This window comes from Capra hircus, chromosome 10 (assembly GCF_001704415.2).
Source record: "Capra hircus breed San Clemente chromosome 10, ASM170441v1, whole genome shotgun sequence".
Classification (NCBI taxonomy): domain Eukaryota; kingdom Metazoa; phylum Chordata; class Mammalia; order Artiodactyla; family Bovidae; genus Capra; species Capra hircus.
This window is the reverse complement of record NC_030817.1, coordinates 41,342,975-41,356,250: the sequence shown is the minus strand read 5'-3', so window position 1 is coordinate 41,356,250 and position 13,276 is coordinate 41,342,975. Positions and strand designations below refer to the sequence as shown.

At 38.8% G+C, this 13,276-nt stretch overlaps 1 protein-coding gene across 1 annotated transcript in view; it reads left to right on the top strand.

Annotated features, from left to right (window-relative positions):
* The window catches only part of FBN1 (fibrillin 1), a 275,163-nt gene that overhangs the window by 165,110 nt on the left and 96,777 nt on the right, over positions 1–13,276 (top strand). Inside the window, exons 17-24 of the mRNA XM_018054172.1 lie at positions 60–212; positions 3,792–3,845; positions 5,376–5,501; positions 8,229–8,354; positions 8,918–9,037; positions 9,231–9,368; positions 10,192–10,242; positions 12,127–12,252. Coding sequence (XP_017909661.1) covers positions 60–212; positions 3,792–3,845; positions 5,376–5,501; positions 8,229–8,354; positions 8,918–9,037; positions 9,231–9,368; positions 10,192–10,242; positions 12,127–12,252 — 894 coding nt within the window. The remainder of the gene's footprint in view (positions 1–59; positions 213–3,791; positions 3,846–5,375; positions 5,502–8,228; positions 8,355–8,917; positions 9,038–9,230; positions 9,369–10,191; positions 10,243–12,126; positions 12,253–13,276) is intronic.

The following is a 13,276-nucleotide window of genomic DNA, read 5'->3' as shown; positions in this document are numbered from 1 at the left end:
TTGGGGGTTCCCGTCTGTTGGAAATGACAGTGTGATGACAGATGCTTCTTCCTGTTCAGACACACACATGCGGAGCACATGCTATGGTGGATACAAAAGAGGCCAGTGTGTCAAACCCTTGTTTGGTGCTGTTACCAAGTCTGAATGCTGTTGTGCCAGCACCGAGTATGCTTTCGGGGAGCCTTGCCAACCATGTCCTTCACAGAATTCAGGTATGTTGTGTCATGGGGATGCCCTAGTACTGCCAGCCTTCTGCCCCCATCTTCAGTCTTTGTATTTATGGAAGTCACGGGGAAAGATTACATGATCCTCTACAGGTGCCTCACATACCTTGCAGGGGTCTTGAAAAGGGCTGGTCAGGCTTTGATCACACATTACCCACCAACTCAGCTATCATCTGGATAGCTGCACATTTATGCTTCCCATCTGAATTTCTCCAGCTCAGTAATATTCCTGTTCTTTAGAGTACATGCAACTTACCTTGTTTTCTAAAGTTGTTTCACAGTGTTACATTTTGCAGGAGCTGTTACAAAAGCAGAATTTTACAGAGTGTAAAAATAAATAATTTTCAGATTACTTGACTGTTTCCAACTTTTTTCCAAAAGTCCATTTGTGAATTTTGTCCAAATCCTTCATGTTGACTTAGGTGTGCGTTCCCTAAATGATTTTATTCCACTCTAGGGAAAAAGTATTTTTCTCAATTCAAAGTGACATAGCTTAGCGAAAAGAAAACTGGTCAGTGAGTCAGAATTCTGCTCTCCAGCCACAGGCAGGCAAATTACATAATTGTAGGGTTCAGGTGTTTTTGTGAATTTCTGTTTATTTAGGAATATTTCTTACCTAATTTCAAAAGGATTTGAGATGGTTTACATTAGTAAACAATTATAAAATTGGATAATATGGAAAAGGGATCCTTGGCCTTTTAATCTGAAAATGAATTGTCCTAGATAATCCGGAAGATCCTCTCCAGTTGTAAATTATTTCTATTTGTCAGACAAAAATAGTTTATTGAAATGAAAGCAATAGAATGTCAACATTTGAACATAATTTTAAGGTACTTTGGCTGTTGGTTTCTAATGTCCTAAAATAGAGTAAGTCCTAATATTGAAAACACATAGCTCTGATTGGTTGATTTACATGTAAGATACAGTTAGTTTATTTCTGGCCTAGATACTATCAATTAAAGATGAACTCACAATTTTTAAGCATTCACCATTTTGAGAATGTTATTATTTGAAATTAGAAATTAAAATCTGTTATAAGAAGTTAGAGAAAGTGAAGTGGAAGACTTTTAAAGTCTTTAAATTGGGGGAATGCCAATTAAAGAAAGCAAGCTTTATTTCGGATGACTGCTTCACCTGGTGAATAATATACAAATTATCATTAACTATATGATCACTAATCAATGAAATGCATGTTTGCAACAATACTTCAGTTATATAATATACAAATGTAATCTAAAAATATACTTCCATGTAACTTTATAGTAGTGTATTATTAATATTATTTGTTTGCCTGTTGCTTTAACTTTTCAAAGTAGTTTCCTTGCATATTTTGAATTTACAAGGTAGATGAGTATCCTGAAACCTAGTACTCAGGAATATAGGTGATCATGTCTTGAATGAATAGAATAGCCAAAACTTAGAATCCAGGACCCTTGATGCATACAGTTCTTTGTTTTTACATTTTCCTCTGGACCAAGTACATCTCCAAAGAATTCTTGTGATACATAGGAAAGAGGTAGACTTATAATAAGATGACCCAAAGAGAGCAGATTTCTGTAAGCATTAAAGCTTAAAGATAGTCACATTTGAAGCTTAGTTCCACTAGCTTCTGTTGTATATTTGAATGAATTTACACAGAAGTGGTCCGCTTGTGGAAATGGTTCCACTGAGTTTGGTTTCTCCACCTCTTTGATAAATGAAAATGCCAAATAATGAAGGATCAAAACGTAGGATGTCCCTTATTTCAGGAGAGAGGGGGAGTTTTAGAAGGTACTGAAAGTATCCGAAAAATGTCTTTAGACACTTTAATGAGAAACACTAACCATTTAACATGCAAAGCTCATCTCTGTGCTCTGGAAGTCAAATAAACTATATATGAAGATACATCACCCTGACTGCTGAGCATTTACTCCTTGTAGCAATCAGTCAGGAGAATGATGATTAGGAATTTCTCTTCTGCCCTGATTCTACTGTGTCTGGGGCACGACACTAAGTTAGCTCAGGTCCCCTACCATGTATTAAGTGCTTGAGTTGTGCTGAGCACTTTACATGTTCTCTCAGTAAATCTACAGGAATTGGGTATCCTTTTCTACACTTTATAGAAGAGGAAACTAGAGGAGGCAAAGGGCCTGTTCCCGAGACCCTCGGCAATAAGCATTGTCGTCAGTGTTCAAACCCATGCTGATCTGAATTCACTGCAGTCTAGTACCAGATCCTGCCCAAATGGAAAAGAATAACAACCACAATTTGCTTCCACTTAGGCCAAGCATCAACTAATTTAGTGCTAATTATAAAACTGCTTTTAGCAAAACTAGCATGATGTTGTTTTTTTCCCTGTTTTACTACTTACTCTATTTCACCAGTGCTTTAATTAACTGCTGAAGTGAGAAAATAAAGAGGATGTATTTATTTTTGCTACCAGTCCCTGGCTTTCAAACACAGTGGCAGCCACCTTCCCATCAGTTCCCTTTTTGGCCCCTTTTAAGATGATTTTAAAAAGTAAGGGGTTTTACCACTTTTCTCAAATTCATGTTTGCTGGAAGACAGAGGCTCTGAAGGGTTAATGGTCATTTTTTTTTTTTTGGATATGTATAACTTCTTTGCATCCCCTATCATCAGGAATGCAATTTTCTGGCACATGGAATTATAGGTGTGTTTGCTCCAGCACCAAGGTGCAAGTGGCTTCTGTTAAAAATGCCCATCCCTAATTTTTAATTCTCCCATTGCTTAAGCACAAAGGATCTGCATTTGACTATGAAACTCTGTAGTTGCCTAAATCCATAGGCATCTATGGGAAAATTAGTTTCTTTTCTTGGGATTAAGTGTGATTTCCTATTAGTTCTCCATTTCCATCATTCACTCTTAGGTTCATCTAAATATTGTTGGAATTGTGTCTAAAACACTGTATGAATTTTAAGAAATAGAAATCAGATTCCGTCACAAATTTGGGAACATATTCTATATACTGCCATTTCCTCAATAAGATCCTGTTTGAACGTTATGCAATATTTTCCCTATGGATTTAATGTATAGAATGAGTCTGGCATCCTGATGAATATTAACTAAAAATACACATACATGCAGGTGTACATACCCTCGTATTCTTGTGAGAGAAGGCTAGATAATTTGCAGAGAAATGAGAAAATGTTAAGAACTTGTTCTGAAAAAAAAAATAGCTTGAATGAAGAAAAAATGTATTCCCAAGATGGTGGGAGAGAGTTTTATTAAGAGTTAAGAAACCACATTTTAACAGGCACATTTCACTGTAAGTGTAAAGTGTTCCCTGGTGAACAAAATCAAGTCATAGGAAAAACACCTTTTCCTAAAGCGCTTTGCACAAGGAATTGCTGGAACTTGCGTATATCCTTACAAGTCGTTTTCCACGGTGATTGCGGAGCCTTTAAATGGGAGCCTGGTGTGACTCCCCCTGGGGGGATGCCTCCTTTTCCGTTACCACTTTATTTCAGTTCCACTCACTTTGGAGGAAATGATGTGTGCAAAGCCAAAGGCAGGATCGACCTGTTCTGCAAACAAGGGAATCATTTACTATCTGTCAATTTATTGCAGCGGAGTATCAGGCGCTCTGCAGCAGTGGGCCAGGAATAACGTCAGCAGGCAGCGGTAAGGACTTGTTTTGAAATCTACTACCTTAAGCATGTGCAGAGGCAGCCCTGGGCCTCCCTGTGGGTTTCCAGTTGATCCCTTTACACCAGTCTCATCTGAACCCCCTCTCTGACTCTCACTGTGTGATCTACCTGGGACACTTGGAAGCCCCCAGTGGCAGAACAGAACAGTGGCACAGTGGGTCCTGGGGCTTCTGGGTGTGGGTGTGGGGCTTCATACTGAAGGATCCTCTCCCAGGGCGGGTTGTGGTGGCTCATTTATGAGAAGGGGCAGCCAGGCCCTCCTTTGGGTCTACTGCGGTTGAGCACAATTCAGGGTTACAAGTTCAGGTGAACCCCTGCGCATTTTGAACATTTTCTTAACTAGCAAGTGGTCAGTCATTAACAGATGGCAGTAGGGAGCCATCTTGTATTTTGTAGCAGGCAGTGATAGCAGTTAGCTGAAAGAAAATGAAATGTTTAAGTGTAGGAGTTAGAACTAGAGAAATACTGGTGCCATGAAAGAAATTAAAAGGGAGAATTGAAACAAGTGTAAACACAGATAAGAAAGAGGAAGAGATTAATGTATAATATTAAACTAAATGATTTGATTCAAGAGAATTATGGCTGAATTGATTGTCAGTTCATTCTCTTGATTGGTTCCATCAGTGTGTATGGATGAGGAAGGGCTGGGGGTGGATATTTGGAGGCGAAAAGAGAAGTAAGGAACTGTATAATGAAAGAATTAGCGGGGAATAAATAAGTTGTGATAGGAATCTGAGAAAGAAAAAAGGTCAATCTTGATTTATAGAAGAGTCAGGGAACAAGATTTGAGACTAGCCACTCACTGATGGTCACTTTGCATCACCCTTGACTATGAGAGCTCTCCTTGGTCTGGAAGCACCCAAAAGAGGGTGCTCATCCTTACCCGGCCAGAGTAGCAGAGGTTTCTCCAGAGGAGGTGATGATTGTGCACGTTTTGAACCAATGATTAGGCTTGCTCCAGGCATTCCCAACACAGAGTAAAGAGGGCATTATGTATTGTTCATGGCAGAGTAAATTATTTAAAGTGAATAAATAACATTCATATTTTAATTTAATCTTGAGGATGTTATCAAACCTACGAAAGTCTGAACCTTGAGAATGACACAATCACTTTGTTTTTAGGCTAAGTCTGGTGGCAATATAGAAGGTAGATTGAAGAGGGACAAGCTGATGGCAGGGAGACCAGTTGTAGGAACTTGGACTCTGTATTTGATCTACTTTCCCATCTTGGTGTTTGGACAAGAGAAAGTCCAGGGGTTCTCCTTTTGATTAAGGGTTGGTAACCTTGTAGTTCTAGCTCATATGCCAGTTTCCTCTCAGGGACTGATGGAGGGAAGACTTGATTCAGAGTATCTTGCAAAAAAAGGGATCAGGTTGCTTATCAAGGAGAAGCCTTTTTATTTTCACAAGGTCCTGATGTCTTTACATTTATTGTAATTTTTTGACAGTCTGTTTGACATTTACTTTAGCATGTTAATGCTTATGAGCTCTTTTTGTGGTCCAGATATAAATGAATGTGCATTAGATCCTGATATTTGCCCAAACGGAATTTGCGAAAATCTCCGTGGGACCTACAAATGTATATGCAACTCAGGATATGAAGTGGACTCAACTGGGAAAAACTGTGTTGGTAAGAAGCTTCACTGTTTTCTAAGACATTTCATGCATCATGCATTCTTTCTTTTGTTGCTTGAGCAAACTGCTTGAGTACCTTAAGGACTTGACAGATAGATGCTCTATATTGTGGGTATCAGCATAGCTGCATCCTGACGGCTTATATCTTTTGTTTAACTCTACATCAAGGGTGGACCATGGCAACCATCCCTCTCATACAGTGTATAGTTCTCTAACTGTGCAGGTTGGAACTGAGTGCTACCCTACTGGATGCCTTTGTTGTTAAGGCTGCTACCAATTGTCATTGTGGGCAAAATAGACATAGCACTTATTTTCAAAGAAGCAGAAATCTTACTTTCAGTATTTTTACCTGCTTTCCTTCTTAATATGTGGCATTTGCACTCACATAAAAAGAACTAACAACAAATCAGAGCATCTTCTCTGCCCCCATTCAAATCAGCTTTCCCCCCATGTTTCAGGCTAAATATGTACCTAAGAAAATGGAAGATAGAAGCAGATCAGAGGAGACACAGACTTACCACAACACCCTCTTATTTTGACTAGTGGGTTTCTTTTTGTCTCCCTAAATTTTATTGCTGGCCCCAAACCTGACGTTTCAGAAAGAAAAGCCTACATTTATGATATATACTGAATTTTGAGAAATGATTTCTTTCTCTCTCATACCCTTAATTTTAGGGCCCCCTTTTTTGGGAGAGTATGATTATTATTTGAGTACACATAGTACTTTCAAACTAGACTCACCTCAAAAGTTTTACGATTTCATTTTTCTATAAGAGCCTCTCTACACTGGCAGACTTGAAAAATCATTGTTTATTTGGACATGCCAGAAAGACACAGAGATGTTTTAGCTTTATCCTGAAATCACACCATGTGAAGCAAACAGAGAGTTTGGGAGGCAGAAGGGATTCTTCTTTCAGAGTTCTAGTGTCTATTCCAGAGTCGGACCCATTATCATCAGAAGGATGTTCATATTTCAGGGCTCCCTGGTGGCTCAGTGGTAAAGAATTCTCCTGCAGTGCAGGAGACATGGGTTTGATCCCTGGATCGGGAAGACCCCCCTGGAAGAGGAAATGACAACCCACTCCAGGATTCTTGCCTAAAAAATTCCATGGACAGAGGAGCTTGGCGAACTACAATCCATGGGGTCACAAGGAGTCGGACTTGATTGAGCATGCATGTTCATATTTCAGGTTGTGTTCAGAATTGTGAAGTTAGAAATCAAAGATCCACTCCAGCCACTTTCCAGAGAATTCCAGGGATTGGCTATTTTATTTCTTAATCCTCAAGTCCTTAATTTAAAGTTCCGTATTCTTCTGACATCATCTGTTGAGAATTGCAATATTGACCCTTTGGGGAAGTGTTAGCATTTGTTATACAATTTTGACAGAATTCTCAGCATGCTATTTGCTCAGACAATAGCATCACTTTATATTTGATTTTCCCATATTTTAAATACTTTATAAACACAGCCCTCCACATCTGTGAGGTTTGCATTTGCATATCTAACCAACCTCAGATCAAAGATATTTGAAAATAAATTCCTGAAAGTTCCCAAAAACAAAACTTGAATTTTCCATATACCAGCAACTATTTACATAGCATGTATGTTGTATTAGGTATTATAAGTAATCTAGAGACACAGAGTTGAACACGACTGAAGTGACTTCGCAGCAGCAGCAGCAGAGATGGTTTAAAGTACACAGGTGGATGTGCATAGATTATACACCAGTGCTATACCATTTTATATAAGGGACTTGAACATCCACAGATTTTGGTAACCTGGATGGCGGGGATGGGGTTCCTGGAACCAATCCCCTGCAGATACCAAGGGATCACTGTAAGTTGCTGATTGAAGTATATTTACTGATGTGAGCCCACGCAGTTCTCTAGTACTGAATTTGTGTATACTTTATGTAAGGACCACTAGCTTGTCAGATGATAATCTAAGCAGAATCACTTGGTGTGTAAAAATTCCTTGTGAATGTGTAGCCTGCTTTGTGGGCTGTATGATGTAGTTTAGCTCAGTGTGGTATAGCAGACTGTTCAAGTTCCACACTTCCTCAATTATCTAAGTAATACATAGCAAAAGTTTGATTCTGTATCAGACAGGCCTATTACTCAGCTCTCAGAGTCTCTAGTCTGCATTCTTCGTGGCAATTTTAAACTCTACAGCTTGCTTCATACTTTATAAACATAACTGGAGACCACTTAAATTATTCTGAAGAAGAAACACCCATCCTGGAACTCATACTTATTAAAGATGGACCATACTTTCTAAATATTTAGTCAGTTCCTTAAAACAGTGGGATTAGTCCTTTTAACTTTGGCACAATGAAACAATTATATATTGGGTTGGCCAAAAAGTTCATTCAGGTTTTCCTGTACAATCTTATGGCAAAGAAATAGAAAAAAACCAAACATTTTGTCTAACCCGATAAATAATAATTTTCAGCAAATCTAAGTGTTTTTTTTTTCCTGCCAAAGAAGTGAATTAAATGGTCTGGTGATTTTAGACTTTGTAGATGCCTAGTAAAAATAATCAGATCAGTCACCTATTTTCTAAAACTAGGTAATTTTGGCAAAAACCAATGGTATAGGAGTTTTGCTTCTTCCTTGAATTAATCATATCATTATGACCTTAAAAACATAACTTAAAAAAAGCAAAGAAATTGCATGCAAAGGATAAGATCTTTTAAAAGTTTATGTTTTCTTTATTTTCCAGATATTAATGAATGTGTATTGAATAGTCTGCTTTGTGACAATGGACAGTGTAGAAATACTCCTGGAAGTTTTGTCTGTACCTGCCCCAAAGGATTTATATACAAACCTGAACTGAAAACCTGTGAAGGTAGGAATAGTGTTTGTTCTTATACCATGTACTTTGTTGCCTTTTGGAGCTCCACTGGAGAAGCACAAAGATAAATTAAAGCCACTTCTTATTTTAGACAGTTGTGTCACGTAGTTGAAATTCTGTAATCCTGAATGACACTTGTATACACTTTATAAGCTGCTGATAATACTTATCTGCAATTGGCCTTTTAGTCACCATTTATTTCACATTCAAATGCTATTTAAGAGTATCCATTTTATATTTTCCTGCATTTGGTATTTTATTTGCCAACATTAACTAGATTAAGAAAATATTAGATATATGCTATTTGAGTTAATTCAGAAATCACGCTTACATTTGCTCCAGATTTTCTGAATTAAAAAGATTCAGCCATGTGCTGAACATAGAGACGTGCTCAATTATTATTTTTGGCATTCCATCTAGTCTAGGGGAAAAAATCTATCTAGACCAGCTTTATTATCTAATGAAGAATATGTGGTAGCAGTTGAGACCAAAGTTTAAAGATTCATTCGTGCCCAAGACTAGTTTTTGGCAGTAATGTAGACCTATTTTTGTTTCAGACATCGATGAATGTGAATCCAGTCCTTGCATCAATGGAGTCTGCAAGAACAGTCCAGGCTCTTTCATTTGTGAATGTTCTTCTGAAAGTACTTTGGATCCAACAAAAACCATCTGCATAGGTATTTATCTTTCCAAGAATGATTTTCCTGTGTTATCAATGCTGCTGTATTTAATGTCCACTTTTATTGCGAAAGGGTTTCGGTATGGAAAAACAAAATTTTAAACTATCATTATCCCAATGTACATGTTTGAATTTTTGAGATAGATTCTGTTAATTGTCTATTAAATATCATCACTCCCCTGCCCCTACAGAAACCATTAAGGGCACTTGTTGGCAGACTGTCATCGATGGGCGGTGTGAGATCAATATCAACGGAGCCACGTTAAAGTCCCAGTGCTGTTCATCCCTCGGTGCTGCCTGGGGGAGCCCGTGCACCCCCTGCCAAGTCGGTAAGAGAAGCGGCTCCTCTGCTCACTGGGCATTTTACTTGGAACTTTATTCATTTAAGTTCACGTGGGAATTATAGAAGATTTCGTTCTGATGACCTCAGTGAAACATGTTGCTGTGTAGGAAATTAAGAGAAGTGTCACGGGCAATGATTGTATGTGATTTGGTTATTCTTTTCTATCACCACACTGTAGTGTAGTTATCTGGTGTGGCTTTCCCAGATCAGCAGTTCTTATTGGCTCTCTTCGGAACTTCACGATTAAGGGTCCTGAGCTTTTTACAGGCACAGGTTTTCTTCCCCCAAAAAATATTGATGTAAAGGAACGAGAGTTCACGACTAAAGTTATTGCAAAACTGAGGTTTGAGATTCTTGCTAATGATTCTGCTGATTCAGTGTTTGGATATATAAATGTGTGAACTGATAATAGTGTGACTGCTGCAGGGCGTGAGACCTGCCAGTTCTAGACTTTGTTTTCCGCATTTATGTTACAGTAATCCTATAGTATGATTCATGTTTTAGGGGGTCACAGCAAGAGGGAAATCGAGTCAGTTTCCTTCTTAGTCATCACCATAGTGTGATCTTTAGGGTATCTTTGAGTCTTTCAGAATCTCACAGATGGACTGAGCTTTATTCAAGGAGACATTTCATTCTTCTCCCTCACCTATACAATCTCAGTGACACTTTGTTGCCTCAGAATTATTCATAGCAATAAAATCAATTCCATGTTAAAGGGCCTCTGTCATGTTTCTAATATTGTCTCATAAAGTCTGGATATTGTTATCTCAGATTTGTTTTTTGCCTTTTGTTTGTTTTTTTTGATACAGATCCCATATGTGGGAAAGGCTATTCAAGAATTAAAGGAACACAGTGTGAAGGTATTTATGATTCTTTATAAATCATAAATGTCTGCATGCATGAAGAAGAATGCTTGAATTAACTTGGACTGCATAAAGCTGTCATGTAACTTCCCAGTGAGAAATATGTAGCAAGGGGAAAAAAATAACGAGAACTGCCGAACCTGTAACAGACATGAATTTCACAAGCACGGGTGCCCTTGCCAGTGTCAGAGCTCTATGGCCAAAGGGCAGAGTGTCTTGAAAATGATTTAGGCTGACCATGGTTTCGAGTGACTACAATTTCAAAATGTTATCTGTAGGGAAGAAAAAAAAGGACGTTTGTGATGAGGCTGTAAAACTTGCATTTCTCTTGATTTTCTCCTGGATTCTTTTGTTGTTATTGTTGTTTGTTTCATGGTTATATATGATGAGAAAGACACACCTCTATTGCCTCATTTTTGAGAGTCTACATGGATTCTTTCTACTTTCCTGTGATTTTTCTTTTCTCATGGAGTCCCGGGTAGACAGACATAGGTCAGGGTGACTAACACAACCTGACATGACACAGCAGCTGAAAAATTTTAAAAACAGCAATTAGTCCCATATGTGGAATGAAATGAACTTTTTTTCCCTGCTAAAATAAAGAGGAACACTACAACCCCCACCCAAGAGCTTGCTTTCCAAATGATGACTGAATCCTTTGGCCTCTCTCTGGTCCAGACCCACTGTTAATAACTTATCTGACCTCAGCAGCATATTTTGGTATACAAGTGGCCCCAGAGCAAAACAGCCCCAAAAGGTAAATTTCCCCCTCCCCATTTATTTCTCTTATAAGGAAAGATTTAGAATTTTTTTTTTCAACATCCCTGGCTTGGAAAGTTATTTCTTCTAAATAGAGACACAGTGTGTGTGAGTTTCTTGACTAATGCTCCCCCTTTTTGGCATTAGCAAGTAAGTGCCTTTCTTTGGGTTAACTGGATGGTGAGTATTTTTCCAAAAACAGTGCAGAGAACACAATGCTCTCCCTTAAGCAAACTGGGAAGGGCTAACATGTTTGAGACAGATGCAGTGAATGATGAACGAATGAACATGAGCATCTTCCAGCTCTCCCCAACCCAAGCTGGAACCACCAAGGCTTTGACAGGATAGCTCGAGACCATTGCTGAGTTAGAACTAGATACACACTTTCTTGGGACATCTCAGCACCTCTCAAAGGAGACTCTTTTGATTGGCCGCACATATTCCCCAGTGGTGGATTTTTTTTCTGTGCTTATCTTCAAGCTATTTCTTCTTTGCTAATTTGAAAGATCAGACTTCTGTTTCTTTTCTTAATTCCAGCCATCTGGTCTAGTAAAGCTAATTAAATGGCTCCTGGGAGCCTTAGCGCTTCCCTGGTAGCTCAGATGGTAAAGAATCTGCCTGCAATGCAGGAGACCTGGGTTCAGTGCCTGGGTTGGGAAAATCCCCTTGAAAAGGGAATGGCTACCCAGTTCAGTATTCTTTCCTGGGAAATCCCATGGACAAGGGGACCCAGCAGCCTGTAGCCATGGGATCACAAAGAATCAGACATGACTGGGTGACTAACACTTTCACTTTCTTGCACTTGGGAGCCTTACCTGAGATGTCTGTAGTACCCAAACTTGTCTCTAAGAGCTCCCACAAACTCCCTGTCTTTACAACTCAAAAATTACTCCCTGGCACTGATAGAGAAGCAATAATATCTTTGTTAGTGGATGAGCTCTATCTGGTTGCTTTTTAAACATCCTAGAAATTCTATATGAATTATTTAGAAGCAAACTAGTTTTCTACTTACTAAGTTTAAAATGGCCTTTTCAGTTGTGGGAATATGACTCCCTGAATGGAATAAAGTAGAATTGTGCTATGCAGATGTATTAACTTCATGCTTTCTTTTTTTCTTCATAGATATAGATGAATGTGAAGTGTTCCCAGGAGTCTGCAAGAATGGCTTATGTGTTAACTCCAGGGGATCATTTAAGTGTCAGTGTCCCAGTGGGATGACTTTGGATGCCACAGGAAGGATTTGCCTAGGTAAATACTGAGCTCATTACTTTTCTAATGAACATTTCTTAACAATTATTCAGAACTCAGAAGAGAGAGCTGAATATTCAGTTCCAAGTACAGACACACACACATCCCAAATTCAGCATTTCTATTAGCATTCATTGTGGTTTCCTTGACAAATAGCCTTCCTGACTCAGCTCTTTATTCCTTGTAAAGAGTAGGGAACCTGACAGTTCTTTAATGTTATGTAATTATTTATTAAACTGCTACCATCACAATTATTATTCTAGAGCTCTTAAATCTGTCCTCCATATGCCATGGATGTAGAATTCTAGGTGATCAGTAAGGAGAACATTTTTGCTTAATCAGAAACTGTAGCCTCAGCCTGCTAGGCAGGCCTGCCAATAGCCAGAAAGACAGGGCTTTTCAGGAAACTCCTGTGGGTATCGGCAGTAAAGACTGTAATAGCCTGAGTAGTGAACCTGAGGGAACGAGGGCTGTTGTCTCCATCAGCCATGGTGTGACTCTCCATGACAACTGCTAGAACCCAAGTAACAATGATGTGGAAGAGACTGGACACAAAACTTTGATTTTTAGAAACCTGCCCTGTGGACTCAGTGGCAGCAGATTTGAGATCCTACAGTCATGCATGTGGAGTTTTGGGCTTTTTCTGGTGTTATTGTTATGGCTTCTGACTCCCAGGAATAACATCCTTTGGATCACTGGGTTTGGAGTCCATGACTCTGGAAATGATGCTCAGCCACATTGTGGATCTGAAACTGTGTGACCCTGAAGAGCATCTTTAGGGAAAGGCCACTGTAGGTGGTTGAAAGAGTGGCATGCATTTAAAAGATATAGCTCCTTTATGAATTAGGATTAATCACCCTTTGAATGTGAAACTTTATGGTTTATAATGTAAGCAATGCAGAATATAAAAGCTGGAATTTATAACTATGGATGTCAGTTAATCCCAATTTGAGCCTTTGCTTCTTTGTTTAGGAGGATTCGGCGTTTAATGAGAACCTTTTTCCAGGTTCTTAAGTTGAAAGAT